At 52.9% G+C, this 22,711-nt stretch overlaps 1 protein-coding gene across 1 annotated transcript; it reads left to right on the top strand.

Annotated features, from left to right (window-relative positions):
- The first annotated feature begins 457 nt into the window (after window positions 1–457).
- Window positions 458–19,251, top strand: LOC142494331 (uncharacterized). Its single transcript, XM_075598890.1, has 3 exons — window positions 458–568; window positions 2,064–5,024; window positions 19,120–19,251. Exons 1-2 carry the CDS (start codon window positions 458–460, stop codon window positions 4,614–4,616), a joined length of 2,664 nt encoding a protein of 887 aa, XP_075455005.1. The 3' UTR covers window positions 4,617–5,024; window positions 19,120–19,251.
- The last annotated feature ends 3,460 nt before the right edge of the window (window positions 19,252–22,711 follow it).

Below are 22,711 nucleotides of genomic sequence, written 5' to 3'. Positions count from 1 at the left end.
GAGGGAGAGGGAGAAAGGGGGGGAGGGAGAGAGAGAAAGGGGGAGAGGGAGAGGAGGGGGAGAAAGAGGAGAGAAAGGGGGAGGGTGGAGGGGAGAAGCGGAGATAGAGGGAGAGAAACAGAGGGAAAGGGAGGAGAGGGGAGATAGACAGGGAGAAGAGTGGGGAGAGGAGGGAGGTGGGGGGAAAGGGAGAGCAGGTAGGGGAGAGAGGAGGGGGAGCAGTATTCGCCCTGAGTATACACTATACAAGACATTGAGATAGGGGAGGGGAACGAGGCAGGGAGAGAGGGACAGGCATGGACCCAGAGACGTGTGAGGGAGGAGAGAGGGGCATACTCAGTATGTAGCAAAGCGTCTTCCCTCAGCCGGACAAGATGTGAGCCCCATCAGTTTGCACATAATAGATGTCTCCTAGCACCGGGATTCAGTGCGTGGGATAAGGGGCAGAAGGAGAGAAATGGCAGACGTCATTCCCAGTGCCTCCCAGTGCCTCCCAGTGCCTCCCAGTGCCTCCCAGTGCCTCCCAGTGCCAAGAGAGATCTGCTCTGTGCAAAGTGATGGGCCTAACGTATTCTCTAGCGCAGGGAAGGGGCCTCACGGTGTATGGAATAAGGGAGGGACTGGTAGGATTAGTGAGGTATGGGAGGAGATGGAGGAGGGCAAGAGATAACAAAATAAGGGGGGGGGAGAGAAGGACGAGAGAGAAGCGGGGGGGGGGGGCAGGGGGAGGGAAGAGAAGGGGGAGAGGGAAATGTGAAGAGTAAGAGAGAGAGGGGGGGCTGCTTATTGATCAAGGTGAATATTGGGGAGTGGGGGGGGGGTAGCAATTTTTGGCACTGAATGGAAAGAGTGAGGGAGAGAGAAGCATGAATGGACAGCCCCCCCTCCTCCTCCTCTCTGCCTCTCACCTCCTCCTCCCCTTGTCCTCCTCTCTCTCCTCCTCTCTCTCCTCCTCTCCTGCTGACAGTTTTAACTGAAAAGGCGAAAGAGCTGCAGAGATATACCAGCACTCCCCCCTATCCCAGCGTGCCACCTTCCCCTGTCCCCCCTATCCCAGCGTGCCTCCTTCCCCTGTCCCCCCTATCCCAGCGTGCCTCCTTCCCCTGTCCCCCCCTATCCCAGCGTTCCTCCTTCCCCCCCTATCCCAGCGTGTCTCCTTCCCCTGTCCCCCCTATCCCAGCGTGTCTCCTTCCCCTGTCCCCCCCATCCCAGCGTGCCTCCTTCCCCCCCTATCCCAGCGTGCCTCCTTCCCCTGTCCCCCCTATCCCAGCGTGCCTCCTTCCCCTGTCCCCCCTATCCCAGCGTGCCTCCTTCCCCTGTCCCCCCCTATCCCAGCGTTCCTCCTTCCCCCCCTATCCCAGCGTGCCTCCTTCCCCCCCTATCCCAGCTTGCCTCCTTCCCCTGTCCCCCCTATCCCAGCGTGCCTCCTTCCCCTGTCCCCCCCTATCCCAACGTGTCTCCTTCCCCTGTCCCCCCTATCCCAGCGTGCCTCCTTCCCCTGTCCCCCCTATCCCAGCGTGCCTCCTTCCCCTGTCCCCCCTATCCCAGCGTGCCTCCTTCCCCGTCCCCCCTATCCCAGTTGCCTCCTTCCCCTGTCCCCCCCTATCTTAGCGTGCCTCCTTCCCGAACCCCCCCCATTCCCATCGTGCCTCCTTCCCCTGTCCCCCCCATATCTCAGCGTGCCTCCTTCCCTTGTCCCCCCTATCCCAGCGTGCATCCTTCCCCTGTCCCCCCTATCCCATCGTGCCTCCTTCCCCTGTCCCCCCTATCTCAGCGTGCCTCCTTCCTGTCCCCCCTATCCCAGCGTGCCTCCTTCCCCTGTCCCCCCCATATCTCAGCGTGCCTCCTTCCCCTGTCCCCCCTATCCCAGCGTACCTCCTTCCCCTGTCCCCCTCTAACCCAGCGTGTCTCCTTCCCCTGTCCCCCTCTATCCCAGCGTGTCTCCTTCCCCTGTCCCCCCTATCCCAGCGTGCCTCCTTCCCCTGTCCCCCTCTATCCCAGCGTGCATCCTTCCCAAGTTCCCCCTATCTTAGCGTGCCTCCTTTTGTCCCCCCCTATCCCAGCGTGCCTCCTTCCCCTGTCCCCCCATATCTCAGCGTGCCTCCTTCCCCTGTCCCCCTTATCCCAGCGTGCCTCCTTCCCCTGTCCCCCTCTATCCCAGCGTGCCATTTTCCCCTGTCCCCCCTTTCCCAGCGTGCCTTCTTGCCCTGTCCCCCCTATCCCAGCGTGCCTCCTTCCCCTGCCCCCCCTATCTCAGCGTGCCTCCTTTTCGTCCCCCCCTATCCCAGCGTGCCTCCTTCCCCTGTCCCCCTCTATCCCAGCGTGTCTCCTTCCCCTGTCCCCCTCTATCCCAGCGTGTCTCCTTCCCCTGTCCCCCTCTATCCCAGCGTGTCTCCTTCCCCTGTCCTCCCTATCCCAGCGTGTCTCCTTCCCCTGTCCCCCCTATCCCAGCGTGCCTCCTTCCCCTGTCCCCCTCTATCCCAGCGTGTCTCCTACCCTTGTCCCTACCTATCCCAGCGTGTCTCTTTCCCTGTCCCCCTCTATTCCTGTCCCCCCCTATCCCAGCGTGTCTCTTCCCCTGTCCCCCTCTATCCCAGCGTGTCTCCTACCCTTGTCCCTACCTATCCCCGCGTGTCTTTCCCTGTCCCCCTCTATTCCTGTCCCCCTCTATCCCAGCGTGTTTCCTACCCCTGTCCCCCTCTACCCCAGCGTGTCTCCTACCCCTGTCCACCTCTATCCCAGCGTTTCTCTTCCTCTGTCCCCCCTCTATCCCAGTGTCTGTTCCCCTGTCCTCCTCTATCCCAGCGTGTCTCCTACCCCTGTCCCCCTCTATCCCAGCGTGTCTCCTACCCCTGTCCCCCTCTATCCCAGCGTGTCTCTTCCTCTGTCCCCCCTCTATCCCAGTGTCTGTTCCCCTGTCCCCCTCTATCCAAACGGGTCTCCTTCCCCTGTCACCCTCTATTGTAGCGTGTCTCTTCCTCTGTCCCCCCTCTATCCCAGCGTGCCTCCTTCCCCTGTCCCCCTCTATCCCAGCGTGTCTCTTCCCCTCTATCCTGGCGTGTCTCTTCCCCTGTCCCCCTCTATCCCAGCGTGTCTCTTCCCCTGTCCCCCTCTATCCCAGCGTGTCTCTTCCCCTGTCCCCCCCTCTATCCCAGCGTGCCTCCTTCCCCTGTCCCCCTCTATCCCAGCGTGTCTCCTTCCCCTGTCCCCCTCTATCCCAGCGTGTCTCCTTCCGCTGTCCCCCTCAATCCCAGCTTGTTTCTTCGGCTGTCCCCCTCTATCCCAGCGTGTCTCCTTTACCTGTCCCCCCTCTATCCCAGCGTGTCTCTTGCCCTGTCCCCCTCCATCTCAGCGTGTCTCTTCCCCTGTCCCCCTCCATCCCAGCGAGTCTCCTTCTGCTGTCCCCCTCTATCCCAGCGTGTCTCCTTCCCCTGTCCCCCCTCTATCCCAGCGTGTCTCTTCCCCTGTCCCCCTCTATCCCAGCGTGTCTCCTTCCGCTGTCCCCCTCTATCCCAGCGTGCCTCCTTCCCCTGCCCCTCTTTATCCCAGCGTGTCTCTTCCCCTGTCCCCCTCTATCCCAGCGTGTCTCCTTCCGCTGTCCCCCTCTATCCCAGCGTGCCTTCTTCCCCTGCCCCTCTCTATCCCAGCGTGTCTCTTCCCCTGTCCCCCTCTATCCCAGCGTGTCTCCTTCCGCTGTCCCCCTCTATCCCAGCGTGCCTCCTTCCCCTTCCCCCTCTATCCCAGCGTGTCTCTTCCCCCTCTATAACCCTCCATCCTTCTGTCTCTATCCCCTGTGTTTCTGTCAGTCTGTTTGTCCACCTTGTCTCTCTTTCTCCCTCTGTCTCTCTCTCCCTCCCTCTCTCCCTCCCTCTCCTTCTCTCTCTCCCTCTCTCCTTCTGTCTCTCTATCTCTCCCTCTGTCTCCCCCTCTGCCCCTCTGTCCCTCTCCCTCTGTCCATCCCTGTTTTTCTTTGCTTCCCATTCCTTCTCCCTCTGTCTCTCTCTCCCTCTCTCCCTCCCTCTCTCCCTCTCTCTCTCCCTCTCTCCCTCTCTCTCTCCCTCTCTCCCTCTCTCTCTCCCTCTCTCCCTTTCTCCCTCTCTCTCTCTCTCCCTCTCTCTCTTCCTCTCTCTCTCCCTCTCTCTCTCCCTCCCTCTCTCTCTCCCTCCCTCTCTCCCTCTCTCTCTCCCTCTGCCCCTCTGTCCCTCTGTCTCTTCCTCTCCCTCTGTCTCTGTCCATTCCTGTTTTTCTTTGCTTCACATTCCTTCTCCCTCTGTCTCCCTCTCCCCCCTTTCTCTCTCTTTCCCTCCCTCTCCTCCCCCCTTTCTCTCCCTCTCTCCCTCTCTGTCTCCCCCTCTCTTTCACTGTGTGTCTCACTCTGTCTTTCTCCCTCTCCCTCACACTTGCTCTGTCCTTGTCCCTCTCCCCCCCGCCCCCTCTGTTTCCCTCTCCCTCCCTCTCTCTCTCCCTCTCTCTGTCTCCCCCTCCCTCCCCCTCGCTCTGTCCTTGTCCCTCTCCGTGCCGGTTTTCCCAATCTTCCTCTCACCTTGTTTCCGCCTCCCCTCCGGTTCCTTGGTCGGTGCCGTGGTTTCGGTGGGAGGGAGGGAGAGGTGATCTGAGGACACCCAGAGTAGACTGGACTCTCCGGGAGGGAGGGGAGGGAGGGGAGCTCACGGTGCGGGAGAGCTGAGGGTCCCAGGATGAGCCTGTGGGAGCGTGGGGGGCCCAGGAAGGCCACTCATGGGCCCCCAATGAGCGCCTTGGGCCAGCGGCCCCTGAGATGCCCATGAGACAGTGGGGGAGCTGTGAGCTCCCGGCGTCGCACATGGCACGCACCCCGTCCCTCAGCACCGTCACATATGTGTTTGTTTACAGCCCCGGGCCCCTGGACACGAGGAGCGCAGGACCTCGGGGCCCCAAGAGGAAGCTGTACAGCGCGGTGCCTGGACGGACCTTCATAGCTGTGAAATCCTACGAACCGCAGGGACCGGGGGAGATCCAACTGAACCGAGGGGAGAGAGTGAAGGGTGAGTGTGATACACACAACTACAACACAACTACACAATGCAACAACCCGGGAGAGAGAGAAGGGTGAGTGTGATACACACAACTACAACACAACTACACAATGCAACAACCCGGGAGAGAGAGAAGGGTGAGTGTGATACACACAACTACAACACAACTACACAATGCAACAACCCGGGGAGAGAGAGAAGGGTGAGTGTGATACACACAACTACAACACAACTACACAATGCAACAACCCGGGAGAGAGAGAAGGGTGAGTGTGATACACACAACTACAACACAACTACACAATGCAACAACCCGGGGAGAGAGAGAAGGGTGAGTGTGATACACACAACTACAACACAACTACACAATGCAACAACCCGGGAGAGAGAGAAGGGTGAGTGTGATACACACAACTACAACACAACTACACAATGCAACAACCCGGGAGAGAGAGAAGGGTGAGTGTGATACACACAACTACAACACAACTACACAATGCAACAACCCGGGAGAGAGAGAAGGGTGAGTGTGATACACACAACTACAACACAACTACACAATGCAACAACCCGGGAGAGAGAGAAGGGTGAGTGTGATACACACAACTACAACACAACTACACAATGCAACAACCCGGGAGAGAGAGAAGGGTGAGTGTGATACACACAACTACAACACAACTACACAATGCAACAACCCGGGAGAGAGAGAAGGGTGAGTGTGATACACACAACTACAACACAACTACACAATGCAACAACCCGGGAGAGAGAGAAGGGTGAGTGTGATACACACAACTACAACACAACTACACAATGCAACAACCCGGGGAGAGAGTGAAGGGTGAGTGTGATACACACAACTACAACACAACTACACAATGCAACAACCCGGGGAGAGAGTGAAGGGTGAGTGTGATACACACAACTACACAATGCAACAACCAGGGGAGAGAGTGAAGGGTGAGCTGATATACACAACTACAACACAACTACACAATGCAACAACCCAGGGAGAGAGTGAAGGGTGAGTGTGATACACACAACTGCAACACAACTACACAATGCAACAACCCGGGGAGAGAGTGAAGGGTGAGTGTGATACACACAACTACAACACAACTACACAATGCAACAACCCGGGAGAGAGAGAAGGGTGAGTGTGATACACACAACTACAACACAACTACACAATGCAAGAACCCGGGGAGAGAGTGAAGGGTGAGTGTGATACACACAACTACAACACAACTACACAATGCAACAACCCGGGGAGAGAGTGAAGGGTGAGTGTGATACACACAACTACAACACAACTACACAATGCAACAACCCGGGGAGAGAGTGAAGGGTGAGTGTGATACACATAACTACAACACAACTACACAATGCAACAACCCGGGGAGAGAGAGAAGGGTGAGTGTGATACACACAACTACACAATGCAACAACCCGGGAGACAGAGAAGGGTGAGTGTGATACACACAACTACAACACAACTACACAATGCAACAACCAGGGGAGAGAGTGAAGGGTGAGTGTGATACACACAACTGCAACACAACAACACAATGCAACAACCAGGGGAGAGAGAGAAGGGTGAGTGTGATACACACAACTACAACACAACTACACAATGCAACAACCAGGGGAGAGAGAGAAGGGTGAGTGTGATACACGCAACTACAACACAACTACACAATGCAACAACCAGGGAGAGAGAGAAGGGTGAGTGTGATACACACAACTACAACACAACTACACAATGCAACAACCAGGGGAGAGAGAGAAGGGTGAGTGTGATACACGCAACTACAACACAACTACACAACACAACAACCAGGGGAGAGAGTGAAGGGTGAGTGCGATACACACAACTACAACACAACTACACAATGCAACAACCAGGGGAGAGAGAGAAGGGTGAGTGTGATACACACACCTACAACACAACTACACAATACAACAACCAGAGGAGAGAGAGCGATGGATGAGTGTGATACACACACCTACAACACAACTACACCACACAACCAGGGGAGAGAGGGACGGGTGAGTGTGATACACACAACTACAACACAACTACACAATGCAACAACCAGGGGAGAGAGTGAAGGGTGAGTGTGATACACACAACTACAACACAACTACACATGGCAACAACCAGGGGAGAGAGTGAAGGGTGAGTGTAATACACACAACTACAACACAACTACACAATACAACAACCAGGGGAGAGAGTGATGGGTGAGTGTGATGTACACAACTACAACACAGCAACCAGGGGAGAGAGTGAAGGGTGAGTGTGATACACACAACTACAACACAACTACAACACAACTACACAATACAACAACCAGGGGAGAGAGTGAAGGGTGAGTGTGATACACACCTACAACACAACTACACAACTCAACCAGGGGAGAGAGTGAAGGGTGAGTGTGATACACACAACTACAACACAACTACACAACACAACCAGGGGAGAGAGCGACAGGTGAGTGTGATACACACAACTACAACACAACTACACAATGCAACAACCAGGGTAGAGAGTGAAGGGTGAGTGTAATACACACAACTACAACACAACTACACAATACAACAACCAGGGGAGAGAGCGAAAGGTGAGTGTGATACACACACCTACAACACAACTACACAACACAACCAGGGGAGAGAGCGACTGATGAGTGTGATACACACAACTACAACACAACTACACAATACAACAACCAGGGGAGAGAGCGCGAAGGGTGAGTGTGATACACACAACTACAACACAACTACACAACACAACCAGGGGAGAGAGTGAAGGGTGAGTGTGATACACACAACTACAACACAACTACACAACACAACCAGGGGAGAGAGTGAAGGGTGAGTGTGATACACACAACTACAACACAAGTACACAATACAACAACCAGGGGAGAGAGTGATGGGTGAGTGTGATGTACACAACTACAACACAACAACCAGGGGAGAGAGTGAAGGGTGAGTGTGATACACACAACTACAACACAACTACACAATACAACAACCAGGGGAGAGAGTGAAGGGTGAGTGTGATACACACTACAACACAACTACACTATACAACAACCAGGGGAGAGAGCGCGAAGGGTGAGTGTGATACACACACCTACAACACAACTACACAACTCAACCAGGGGAGAGAGTGAAGGGTGAGTGTGATACACACAATTACAACACAACTACGCAATACAACAACCAGGGGAGAGAGTGAAGGGTGAGTGTGATGCACACAACTACACAATACAACAACCAGGGGAGAGAGTGAAGGGTGTGATGCACATAACTACAACACAACAACCAGGGGAGAGAGTGAAGGATGAGTGTGATACACACAACTACAACACAACTACACAATACAACAACCAGAGGAGAGAGTGAAGGGTGAGTGTGATACACACAACTACAACACAACTACACAATGCAACAACCAGGGGAGAGAGTGAAGGGTGAGTGTGATACACACAACTACAACACAACTACACAATGCAACAACCCGGGGAGAGAGAGAAGGGTGAGTGTGATACACACAACTACAACACAACAACACAATGCAACAACCCGGGGAGAGAGAGAAGGGTGAGTGTGATACACACACCTACAACACAACAACACAATGCAACAACCAGGGGAGAGAGAGAAGGGTGAGTGTGATACACACAACTACAACACAACTACACAATGCAACAACCAGGGGAGAGAGAGAAGGGTGAGTGTGATACACGCAACTACAACACAACTACACAATGCAACAACCAGGGGAAAGAGAGAAGGATGAGTGTGATACACACAACTACAACACAACTACACAATGCAACAACCAGGGAGAGAGTGAAGGGTGAGTTTGATACACACACCTACAACACAACAACCAGGGGAGAGAGTGAAGGGTGAGTGCGATACACACAACTACAACACAACTACACAATGCAACAACCAGGGGAGAGAGAGAAGGGTGAGTGTGATACACACACCTACAACACAACTACACAATACAACAACCAGAGGAGAGAGAGCGATGGATGAGTGTGATACACACACCTACAACACAACTACAACACAACAACCAGGGGAGAGAGCGATGGGTGAGTGTAATACACACAACTACAACACAACTACACAATACAACAACCAGGGGAGAGAGCGATGGATGAGTGTGATACACACACCTGCAACACAACTACACCACACAACCAAGGGAGAGAGCGACGGGTGAGTGTGATACACACAACTACAACACAACTACACAATGCAACAACCAGGGGAGAGAGTGAAGGGTGTGTGTGATACACACAACTACAACACAACTACACAATGCAACAACCAGGGGAGAGAGTGAAGGGTGAGTGTAATACACACAACTACAACACAACTACACAATACAACAACCAGGGGAGAGAGTGATGGGTGAGTGTGATGTACACAACTACAACACAGCAACCAGGGGAGAGAGTGAAGGGTGAGTGTGATACACACAACTACAACACAACTACAACACAACTACACAATACAACAACCAGGGGAGAGAGTGAAGGGTGAGTGTGATACACACCTACAACACAACTACACAACTCAACCAGGGGAGAGAGTGAAGGGTGAGTGTGATACACACAACTACAACACAACTACACAACACAACCAGGGGAGAGAGCGACAGGTGAGTGTGATACACACAACTACAACACAACTACACAATGCAACAACCAGGGTAGAGAGTGAAGGGTGAGTGTAATACACACAACTACAACACAACTACACAATACAACAACCAGGGGAGAGAGCGAAAGGTGAGTGTGATACACACACCTACAACACAACTACACAACACAACCAGGGGAGAGAGCGACAGGTGAGTGTGATACACACAACTACAACACAACTACACAATGCAACAACCAGGGTAGAGAGTGAAGGGTGAGTGTAATACACACAACTACAACACAACTACACAATACAACAACCAGGGGAGAGAGCGCGAAGGGTGAGTGTGATACACACACCTACAACACAACTACACAACACAACCAGGGGAGAGAGTGAAGGGTGAGTGTGATACACACAACTACAACACAAGTACACAATACAACAACCAGGGGAGAGAGTGATGGGTGAGTGTGATGTACACAACTACAACACAACAACCAGGGGAGAGAGTGAAGGGTGAGTGTGATACACACAACTACACAATACAACAACCAGGGGAGAGAGTGAAGGGTGAGTGTGATACACACTACAACACAACTACACTATACAACAACCAGGGGAGAGAGCGCGAAGGGTGAGTGTGATACACACACCTACAACACAACTACACAACTCAACCAGGGGAGAGAGTGAAGGGTGAGTGTGATACACACAATTACAACACAACTACACAATACAACAACCAGGGGAGAGAGTGAAGGGTGAGTGTGATGCACACAACTACACAATACAGCAACCAGGGGAGAGAGTGAAGGGTGAGTGTGATACACACAACTACAACACAACTACACAATACAACAACCAGGGGAGAGAGTGAAGGGTGTGATGCACACAACTACACAAAACAACAACCATGGGACAGGGTGAAGGGTGAGTGTGATACACACAACTACACAAACAACAACCAGAGGAGAGAGTGAAGGGTGAGAGTGATACACACATCTACAACACAACTACAACACAACAACCAGGGGAGAGAGTGAAGGGTGAGTGTGATACACACACCTACAACACAACTGCACGTTACAACCAGGGGAGAGAGTGAAGGGTGAGTGTGATACACACAACTACAACACAACACAACAACCAGGGGAGAGAGTGAATGGTGAGTGTGATGCACACACCTACAACACAACAACCAGGGGAGAGAGTGAAGGGTGAGTGTGATACACACAACAACCACACCACACAACACAACAACCAGGGGAGAGAGTGAAGGATGAGTGTGATACACACAACTACAACACAACTACACAATACAACAACCATGGGAGAGAGTGAAGGGTGAGTGTGATACACACAACTACACAAACAACAACCAGAGGAGAGAGTGAAGGGTGAGAGTGATACACACACCTACAACACAACTACAACACAACAACCAGGGGAGAGAGTGAAGGGTGAGTATGATACACACAACTACAAGACACCGACCGGGGGGGAGAGGGAAGGGTGAGTGTTATCGTACACATCTACACAACACATCGACCAGGGGAGAGAGTGAAGGGTGAGTGTGATGCACACAAGTGCAACACAACTACATAACTCAACAACCAAAGGAAAAACCGAAATGTGAGTGTAATGCAAACATCTACACAACCACACCACAAATACACAATAACCAGGGGAGCGAGCAAAAGGTGAGTGTGTTATACGCACAACTGCACAAACACAATACAACAACCAGGGGAGCAGTAAAGTGTGAGCATAATACACAAATCTACACAACTCTATGGGATAGAGTAAAGAGTGAATGTGATATATCTACACAACTACATAACACAACCCCCCCTTCCTGAGGTGTGAGTATTGGAGAACCCCCCCCCCCCTGAGGTATGAGTATTATAGAAGCCCCCCCCCCCCTGAGGTATGAGTATTAGAGAAGCCCCGTGTCCCTGTGGTATGAGTATTAGAGAGGCCCCCTGTCCCTGATGTGTGAGTATTAGAGAAGCCCCGTGTCCCTGCGGTATGAGTATTAGAGACGCCCCCTGTCACTGAGGTGTGAGTATTAGAGACGCCCCCTGTCCCTGAGGTGTGAGTATTAGAGAAGCCCCCTGTCCCTGAGGTGTGAGTATTAGAGACAGCCCCTGTCCCTGAGGTGTGAGTATTAGAGACGCCCCCTGTCCCTGAGGTGTGAGTATTAGAGACACCCCCTGTCCCTGAGGTGTGAGTATTAGACAGGACCCTGTCCCTGAGGTGTGAGTATTAGAGACGCCCCCTGTCCCTGAGGTGTGAGTATTGTAGAAGCCCCCTGTCCCTGAGGTATGATTATTAGAGAAGCCCCCTGTCCCTGACGTGTGAGTATTAGAGAAGCCCCCTGTCCCTGACGTGTGAGTATTGGAGAAGCCCCCTGTCCCTGAGGTGTGAGTATTAGAGACTCCCCCTGTCCCTGAGGTGTGAGTATTAGAGAAGCCCCTTGTCCCTGAGGTATGAGTATTGGAGAAGCCCCCTGTCCCTGAGGTGTGAGTATTGGAGAATCCCCCTGTCCCTGAGGTGTGAGTATTGGAGAAGCCCCCTGTCCCTGAGGTGTGAGTATTAGAGAAGCCCCCTGTCCCTGAGGTGTGAGTACTGGAGACGCTCCCTGTCCCTGAGGTGTGCGTATTGGAGAAGCCCCCTGTCCCTGAGATATGAGTATTAGGGAAGCCCCCTGTCCCTGAGGTGTGAGTATTAGAGAGGTCCCCTGTCCCTGAGGTATGAGTATTAGGGAAGCCCCCTGTCCCTGAGGTATGAGTATTGGAGAAGCCCCCTGTCCCTGAGGTGTGAGTATTAGAGAGGTCCCCTGTCCCCGAGGTGTGAGTATTGGAGACTCCCCCTGTCCCTGAGGTCTGAGTATTAGAGAAGCCCCTTGTCCCTGAAGTATGAGTATTGGAGAAGCCCCCTGTCCCTGAGGTATGAGTATTAGAGAGGTCCCCTGTCCCTGAGGTGTGAGTATTGGAGAAGCCCCCTGTCCCTGAGGTGTGAGTATTAGAGAAGCCCTCTGTCCCTGAGGTGTGAGTATTAGAGAAGCCCTCTGTCCCTGAGGTGTGAGTACTGGAGAAGCCCCCTGTCTCTGAGGTGTGAGTATTAGAGAAGCCCCCCTGTCCCTGAGGTGTGAGTATTAGAGACGCCCCCTGTCCCTGAGGTGTGAGTATTGGAGAAGCCCGCTGTCTCTGAGGTGTGAGTATTAGAGACACCCCCTGTCCCTGAGGTGTGAGTATTAGACAGGTCCCCTGTCCCTAAGGTGTGAGTATTAGAGACGCCCCCTGTCCCTGAGGTGTGAGTATTAGACAGGTCCCCTGTCCCTGAGGTGTGAGTATTAGAGACGCCCCTTGTCCCTGAGGTGTGAGTATTGGAGAAGCCCCCTGTACCTGAGGTGTGAGTCCTGGAGACGCCCCCTGTCCCTGAGGTGTGAGTATTGGAGAAGCCCCCTGTCCCTCAGGTGTGAGTATTAGAGAAGCCCCCTGTCCCTGAGGTGTGAGTACTGGAGACGCCCCCTGTCCCTGAGGTGTGCGTATTGGAGAAGCCCCCTGTTGCAGGGTACATGCAACTACACACGCGGGGTCTCTTGACAAGGCTTATTTATTTAGCCTTAAAAAACATACAGCACACAAAACAAAATATCTTCTCCTCAACAGACAAAACAAAATAGCTTATCTTCAGCATGGCAAACAAAGCAGTTTTTCTTCAGCATGCAGGACACAACAGTTCATAAAACATGTACTTTGCAAACAGACCCTATATCAGTAATCTCACTCCTGGCTTCTGACCAGCTAGGCTGCATGTGTGCACATCCTGGGGTTTTTAAAACATCTTGATTAGGCAGCTGGGATCCAACTAATTGCCCTGAGCTTCCCAGCTGAAGTTAACCTATTCACTGCTGCACTGCAGACTAAACATATGTCTGCCAGGCATATAGCTGGTGGCTTTTATTTACCCTGTCACATTCCTCCCCTGTTAGTGTGTGGCTGGGGCTACGCACGGCTGAAGCCCGACCATCCACCCCTTCTCTAGAAAAGAAATCAGCATTTGCGTTCTCTTTTCCCGGCCTGTGCTGAATCTCAAATGAGAAGGGTTGGAGGGCCATATACCACCTAGTTAACCTAGCATTGGAATCTTTCATACTATTTAACCACTTCAGTGGAGCATGGTCCGTCAACAGAGTAAAATGGACTCCTGCCAGGTAATGCCTTAAAGCCTCGATTGCCCACTTTACTGCGAGGCACTCCTTCTCAATCACTGAGTAATTTTTTTCCCTCGGGAACAATTTCCTACTCAGGAAAAGGATAGGGTGTTCAACTCCCTCAAACTGTTCTGACAACACTGCCCCTAGCCCTATCTCTGATGCATCCGTTTGCACTACTGTACATAAGGCCTGTTGAAGTCTGGGCTTCTAAGGACGGGACCCTCTGATAGACAACTTTTTATGTCCTCAAAGGTTCTCTGACACTCCCTTGACCATACCACTTGTGTAGGGGCACACTTTTTTGTGAGGTCCGTTAATGGGGCTGCAACTTCCGAGTAGTTGGGGATGAACGCCGATAGTACCCTGCTAAACCGAGCAGAGCGCGTACCTGCGTTTTTGTTTGGGGGGTCAGAACTTCTTTAAGGGCAGCTACCTTGTCGGCTAGTGGCCTTACTTTTCCACCTCCCACTGCATCCCCTAAGTATTTGGGTTCCGCCTTACCCAAGGCACATTTCTTAGGGTTGGCTGTGAGCCCTGCCTCTCTTAGAGATTTGAGGTCCGCTTTCAGCCTATTTAGATGGGCCCGCCAGTGTTTACTATAAATGACAATGTCATCAAGGTAGGCTGCGGCATAAGTCCTATGGGGTCTCAGCACCTTATCCATGAGTCTCTGAAATGTGGCTGGGGCTCCATGCAGTCCAAATGGCATTGTCACAAACTGGTATAAACCCATGGGAGTGGCAAAGGCTGTTTTGCACTTGGATTTTTCCTCTAAGGGTATTTGCCAGTATCCTTTTGTTAAGTCCAGCGTGGATATATATTCCGCGTTACCAAGGGCGTCAATTAATTCGTCCACCCTTGGCATCGGATATGCGTCAAACTTGGATACCGCATTGACCTTTCGGAGGTCCACACAAAATTTTACCTTCCCATCGGGTTTAGGGACCATAACTAGTGGACTACACCACTCACTGCATGATTCCTCAATCACTCCTAAGTGTAACATTTCTTGTACCTCCTTCTCTACCAGGGCCCTACAACTTTCAGACAACCTATAAGGACGGGAACGTACTTTTACCCCAGGTGCTGTCTCGATCACATGTGAAATTAAGTTAGTTTGCCCTGGTAAATCAGAAAAAACATCATGGAATTGTGTAATTATCTCTAACAAGTCCCCTTTTGTTCAGAGGACAACTGTTTACCCATTGGGATTTTTTCGTCACCTACGATGTTCTCCCGTGGGGGCTGAGGACCCAAGTCCGTTTCCTCCTCCACCGGGTGGATGAATAGAGACCGCTGCATCTTCCAGGGTTTCAGCAAATTCACATGGTAAATTTGTTTACCCTTCCTGGACCTTGGTTGAGCGATCTCATAATCCACATCACCCGTGCGGCGGAGTACTTCGAATGGGCCCTGCCATTTGGCCAGGAGTTTACTCTCGCAACTGGGTAACAATAACATCACCTGGTCTCCTGGGTGAAACACTCTCATGCGAGCATTCTGATTGTAATGTCTCTCCTGACTGTCCTGGGCTGATCTAAGATTCTCCCTAGCAAAATGGCCGACCACATCTAGGCGCTTCCTAAGGTCTAGTACATATTGCAGGGTATTCTTAGAAGGGGACCGCTGTTCCTCCCAGGACTCCTTTAGGAGGTCTAGGATACCCCGGGGTTGGCGGCTATACAGCAGTTCAAATGGAGAGAATCCCGTGGAGGCCTGGGGAACTTCCCGCACTGCAAACAGCAGAAAAGGGAGTTCATCCCAGGCTCTCTTCTCTGAATCTACAAATTTCCTCAGCATCCCTTTTAGAGTTCGGTTAAATCTTTGCACCAATCCGTCAGTCTGTGGATGGTAGACCGATGTCCGAACAGACTTGACCTCTAGTAATTTTAAGACATCCTGCATCAGTTTAGCCATAAAATGTGTACCTTGGTCTGTCAACATAACCTGGGGAAGTCCAACCCGTGAGAACAGCTCCAACAACTTGTTGGCTACTTGCTTCGCCGTTGCTGTTCCCAGGGGGAATGCCTCAGGATATCTTGTTGCATAATCAACTATTACAAGAATAAACCTGTGTCCTTTCGCAGAGGGTTCTACCCCAATCCTCTCAAAGGGAACTGACCCCAAGGGTAGAGGAACCAAAGGGGCTGGTTTTTGTCCCTTCGGACTAGTTAGCTGGCACTACGGACATGCCGCACATAACTTAGCAATATCACTATGCATCCCTGGCCAATAGAATCGGGATGAAATACGGTCCAATGTTTTATCCCTGCCCAGGTGACCACCCCAAGGGACAGTATGGGCTAGAGTGAACACAGATTTAACAAACGCCTTGGGAACCAATATCTGTCTGGTGACCTCCCCTGTTTGTGTCTGCCTATTCACCCTATACAGGATATCATTTGATAACTCAAAATGGGGGAATACTATCACCCCCTGTGCATCTAAAATCTGCTCATCAATTTTTACCGTTTATCATACTGTCTAGCAAGGACTTCCCTTTGCCTCTGGCGAAAATCAGGGAGGTATAGGTCTGATAAATCTCCAGGGCCCATATCCCCCTCCCTCTGGCCATCCCCAGTCATCACTTGTGACTTCTGGCTATTAGAATGGTCACCTTGAGACCCAGATTTCTGCAACCAGTCCTGTTTGTCAGAGCGTCTTTGCTTCTGAGTCTTTTGAACCCGGTGTCTACTGGGAAAAAGGTCTGCCGAGAAGGGGAACAGTTTGCCAGGGTTCTCCTGAGCCATAGAATAAGGCTCCTCGTGAGAGACTTGAGCCATTCAGTCCAAAAAGAAAGGCCAGTCCCGGCCGAGCACAACGGGGGCAGGGAGCCAAGGAGCTACTCCTACTTCGAGGTAGGCCTCCTGACCTTTTACCTGTAGCCGGATCCTGGCCATCGGATACCGTTTTACATCGCCGTGTATACATTCTATACTCCATGCGGAGTCAAAAGAACACACGTTAGGCGGTAACAGTTCCTGGAGGTCCAGAGTTTTCCCAGAGCCCGAATCTACAAGGGCCTGGATGTTTTTTCCCCCAACCTGGGCTGGAAGTAGCCAGGGCTTGTAATTTTCTCCAGTGAAGGCCGAGGCGACGGTCCTGCTGAATGAACAATCCATCAGTGGACTGTCCACCTGCCGGTGGCCTTGATCTCCGCAGGCGTAACATGGAGAGGGTTCCCTCGCAGGAGGGGGCCGTGGAAAACGCTCCGCTGGACCGGATACTGGAGACCAGGCATCTGGTGGGTCTTGTGGGCGACGTCCTCAGAAGTTCCTCTCATTTTGTGACAAGCCGACATCAGGAAGGAGATGAGGGTCTCGACGGGGACCAGCATTTGGACTCCGCCCTTGCTGGAACGACTGCTCCTTCCGTTGGACTTGGCGGTTGCGTGTGGACGGGCCGTAGGTTCCCCGTTGATTCGACCTCCCTCTTTGGGCGTCCGCAGGCGCCGGTGTAGTCGGATCCGTCGGGTTCAGGACTCTCGCCTGTTCCTCAGCCCCAAGGAAGTTCTCCACGAGTCGGACCGCCAAAGCTAGGGTTTCAGCCGCGTGGCGTTTTACCCACGAGCATGCAGAAGGGGGTATTCTTTTTAGGAATTGTTCCAAAACCACCTGCTCAAGAATTGCCTCCTTAGTGCACTCCTCGGGTTGTATCCAGCGTGTACACAAGTCCAATAACCGCTGAGCAAGGACCCGGGGTCTCATCTTAGCGGTGTACTTCATGTTCTGGAACTGCTGCCGGTAGGTCTCTGGGGTCAGATCTAAACGATCCAGTATGGCGGCTTTCACTTGTCGGTAGTCCATTGCCTGATCTGCAGGGAGGCCCTGATATGAGGCCTGGGCTTCTCCTATGAGGAGCGGGGCCAAAGCAGTTGCCCAGTGATCTGCAGCCCAGCCCTGAGCTTCAGCAACTCTTTCAAATGTCAGTAAAAAAAAATTTGGATCCTCGTTCGGAGCCATTTTCCTCAGGAGTATCGGGGGTTTGTTTGCAAGTTCTGGACTGGCAGACCCCTGGAATTGGGTCAGCAGCTTGGCAATCCGCTCATCCTGTGCTGCCTGTAGTCTTTCATTTCTCTCTGCTTGTAGTTGAGCCTGCTCCTGCATTAACAGTCCCTGCTGTTTGATCTGCTCCTGCATTACCAGTCCCTGCTGTCTGGTCTGCTCCTGCATTAACTGTCGCTGCTGTCTGGTCTGCTCCCACAGAAACTCTTTCAAAAGTTCTTCCATTTTTCTCATTCTTGTGTGTGTGTGGCCCTTTAACTGCAGGGGTCTTTCAAAATCCCACTTCTGACACCATATGTTGCAGGGTACATGCAACTTCACACACGGGGTCTCTTGATAAGGCTTATTTATTTAGCCTTAAAAAACATACAGCACACAAAACAAAATATCTTCTCTTCAGCAGACAAAACAAAATAGCTTATCTTCAGCATGGCAAACAAAGCAGTTTTTCTTCAGCATGCATGACACAACAGTTCATAAAACATGTACTTTGCAAACAGACCTTATATCAGAAATCTCACTCCTGTCTTCTGACCAGCTAGGCTGCATGTGTGCACATCCTGGGGTTTTTAACACATCTTGATTAGGCAGCTGGGATCCAACTAATTGCCCTGAGCTTCCCAGCTGATGTTAACCTATTCACTGCTGCACTGCAGACTAAACATATGTCTGCCAGGCATATAGCTGGTGGCTTTTATTTACCCTGTCACATCCCCTTTCCCCGATGTGTGAGTATTAGAGAAGCCCCCTGTCCCTGAGGAGTGAGTATTGGAGAAGGCCTCTGTCCCTGAGGTGTGAGTACTGGAGACGCCCCCTGTCCCTGAGGTGTGAGTATTGGAGAAGCCCCCTGTCCCTGATGTGTGAGTATTGGAGAAGCCCCCTGTCCCTGAGGTGTGAGTGTTGGCTCGAAAATTCCCTTGGTTCTGAGTTGTGTGTTTTGTATGTTTTGTGTGTATTTTGTGTATTGATCTGTGTGGAAGCCTGTGTCTGTTTTCTGTATGTTTTATTAATATGTATTGCTTTGATTTGTGTGTCTGTTGAAGTGCATAGATGTATAGTATGTGTTCTGTAGTATTTGTTAAATTGCTCGGCATTGTGATGGTGTGTGTGTGTGGTGTTTGTTTTGTCTGTAACACTGTTTCTCCACCGCTCATGCTTCTGTCTCATATGCTATTTTATTCTCCACGCTCCATTCCAGACGCTCTCGCTCATAACGTAGGTAACTACCGTACCTGTCTGACTGCCTCTTTCACACACGTTGGGCAGTCTCTCCTCTGAGCCCATCTCTGATCTTCACCACTTCCATAATCTCCCCCACCCCCATAATTTCTACCACCCCCATAATTTCTACCACCTCCGTCATCTCCACCACCTCCGTCATCTCCAGCACCCACGTCATCTCCAGCACCCACGTCATCTCCAGCACCCCCGTCATCTCCAGCACCCACGTCATCTCCAGCACCCACGTCATCTCCAGCACCCCCGTCATCTCCAGCACCCCCGTCATCTCCAGCACCCACGTCATCTCCAGCACCCCCGTCATCTCCAGCACCCCCGTCATCTCCAGCACCCCCGTCATCTCCAGCACCCACGTCATCTCCAGCACCCACGTCATCTCCAGCACCCACGTCATCTCCAGCACCTCCATCATCTCCAGCACCCACGTCATCTCCAGCACCCACGTCATCTCCAGCACCCACGTCATCTCCAGCACCCACGTCATCTCCAGCACCCCGTCATCTCCAGCACCCATGTCATCTCCAGCACCTCCATCATCTCCAGCACCTCCATCATCTCCATCACCTCCATCATCTCCACCACCCGAACCAACTGTATCATTTCCATCCTTCTCCTTGTTTGTCTCGCTTTGCCGTCTTCCCTCACCTCCGATCTCCTGCATGAGGGAGCACTGAAAGTACAAGAGGGGGCACTGAAGGGACGATAGGGGGCACTGAAGGGACGATAGGGGGCACTGAAGGGACGATAGGGGGCACTGAAGGGACGATAGGGGGCTAAGAGAGTCCTTAGAGCAAAGGGCTGCAGCAAAAAAGTTAAGACAGTGTCCGGTGTGACGGGGGCACATTATCCGGTGTGACGGGGACACATTATCCGGTGTGACTGGGACACATTATCCGGTGTGACGGGGACACATTATCCGGTGTGACGGGGACACATTATCCGGTGTGACAGGGACACATTATCTGGTGTGACGGGGACACATTATCCGGTGTGACGGGGACACATTATCCGGTGTGACGGGGGCACATTATCCGGTGTGACGGGGACACATTATCCGGTGTGACGGGGACACATTATCCGATGTGACGGGGACACATTATCCGGTGTGACGGGGACACATTATCCGGTGTGACGGGGACACATTATCCGGTGTGACGGGGGCACATTATCCGGTGTGACGGGGACACATTATCCGGTGTGACGGGGACACATTATCCGGTGTGACGGGGACACATTATCCGATGTGACGGGGACACATTATCCGGTGTGACGGGGACACATTATCCGGTGTGACGGGGACACATTATCCGGTGTGACGGGGACACATTATCCGGTGTGACGGGGACACATTATCCGGTGTGACGGGGACACATTATCCGGTGTGACGGGGGCACATTATCCGATGTGACAGGGACACATTATCCGGTGTGACGGGGACACATTATCTGGTGTGACGGGGGCACATTATCTGGTGTGACGGGGACACATTATCCGGTGTGACGGGGGCACATTATCTGGTGTGACGGGGGCACATTATCTGGTGTGACGGGGACACATTATCCGGTGTGACGGGGACACATTATCCGGTGTGACGGGGGCACATTATCCGGTGTGACGGGGACACATTATCCGGTGTGACGGGGACACATTATCCGGTGTGACGGAGACACATTATCCGGTGTGACGGGGGCACATAGCCCGGTGTGACGGGGACACAATATCCGGTGTGACGGGGACACATTATCCGGTGTGACGGGGACACATTATCCGGTGTGACGGGGACACATTATCCGATGTGACGGGGACACATTATCCGGTGTGACGGGGACACATTATCCGGTGTGACGGGGACACATAGCCCGGTGTGACGGGGACACATTATCCGGTGTGACGGGGACACATAGCCCGGTGTGACGGGGACACATTATCCGGTGTGACGGGGACACATAGCCCGGTGTGACGGGGACACATTATCCGGTGTGACGGGGACACATAGCCCGGTGTGACGGGGACACATTATCCGGTGTGACGGGGACACATAGCCCGGTGTGACGGGGACACATTATCCGGTGTGACGGGGGCACATAGCCCGGTGTGACGGGGACACATTATCCGGTGTGACGGGGGCACATTATCCGGTGTGACGGGGACACATTATCCGGTGTGACGGGGACACATTATCCGGTGTGACGGGGACACATTATCCGGTGTGACGGGGACACATTATGCGGTGTGACGGGGACACATTATCCGGTGTGACGGAGACACATTATCCGGTGTGACGGGGACACATTATCCGGTGTGACGGGGACACATTATCCGGTGTGACGGGGGCACATTATCCGGTGTGACGGGGGCACATAGCCCGGTGTGACGGGGGCACATTATCCGGTGTGACGGGGACACATTATCCGGTGTGACGGGGACACATAGCCCGGTGTGACGGGGACACATTATCCGGTGTGACGGGGACACATTATCCGGTGTGACGGGGACACATAGCCCGGTGTGACGGGGACACATTATCTGGTGTGACGGGGACACATTATCCTGTGTGACGGGGACACATTATCCGGTGTGACGGGGACACATTATCCGGTGTGACGGGGACACATTATCCGGTGTGACGGGGACACATTATCCGGTGTGACGGGGACACATTATCCGGTGTGACGGGGACACATTATCCGATGTGACGGGGACACATTATCCGGTGTGACGGGGACACATTATCCGGTGTGACGGGGACACATTATCCGGTGTGACGGGGACACATTATCCGGTGTGACGGGGACACATTATCCGGTGTGACGGGGGCACATTATCCGGTGTGACGGGGGCACATTATCCGGTGTGACGGGGACACATTATCCGGTGTGACGGGGGCACATTATCCGGTGTGACGGGGGCACATTATCCGATGTGACGGGGACACATTATCCGGTGTGACGGGGGCACATTATCCGGTGTGACGGGGACATATTATCCGGTGTGACGGGGACACATTATCCGGTGTGACGGAGACACATTATCCGGTGTGACGGGGACACATTATCCGGTGTGACGGGGACACATTATCCGGTGTGACGGGGACACATTATCCGGTGTGACGGGGGCACATTATCCGGTGTGACGGGGGCACATTATCCGATGTGACGGGGACACATTATCCGGTGTGACGGGGACACATTATCCGGTGTGACGGGGACACATTATCCGGTGTGACGGGGACACATTATCCGGTGTGACGGGGACACATTATCCGGTGTGACGGGGACACATTATCCGGTGTGACGGGGACACATTATCCGGTGTGACGGGGACACATTATCCGGTGTGACGGGGACACATTATCCGGTGTGACGGGGACACATTATCCGGTGTGACGGGGACACATTATCCGGTGTGACGGGGACACATTATCCGGTGTGACGGGGACACATTATCCGGTGTGACGGGGGCACATTATCCGGTGTGACGGGGACACATTATCCGGTGTGACGGGGACACATAGCCCGGTGTGACGGGGACACATAGCCCGGTGTGACGGG

Source organism: Ascaphus truei, chromosome 5 (genome assembly GCF_040206685.1).
Source record: "Ascaphus truei isolate aAscTru1 chromosome 5, aAscTru1.hap1, whole genome shotgun sequence".
Taxonomy (NCBI): domain Eukaryota; kingdom Metazoa; phylum Chordata; class Amphibia; order Anura; family Ascaphidae; genus Ascaphus; species Ascaphus truei.
This window is presented reverse-complemented; position numbering and strand designations above follow the sequence as displayed.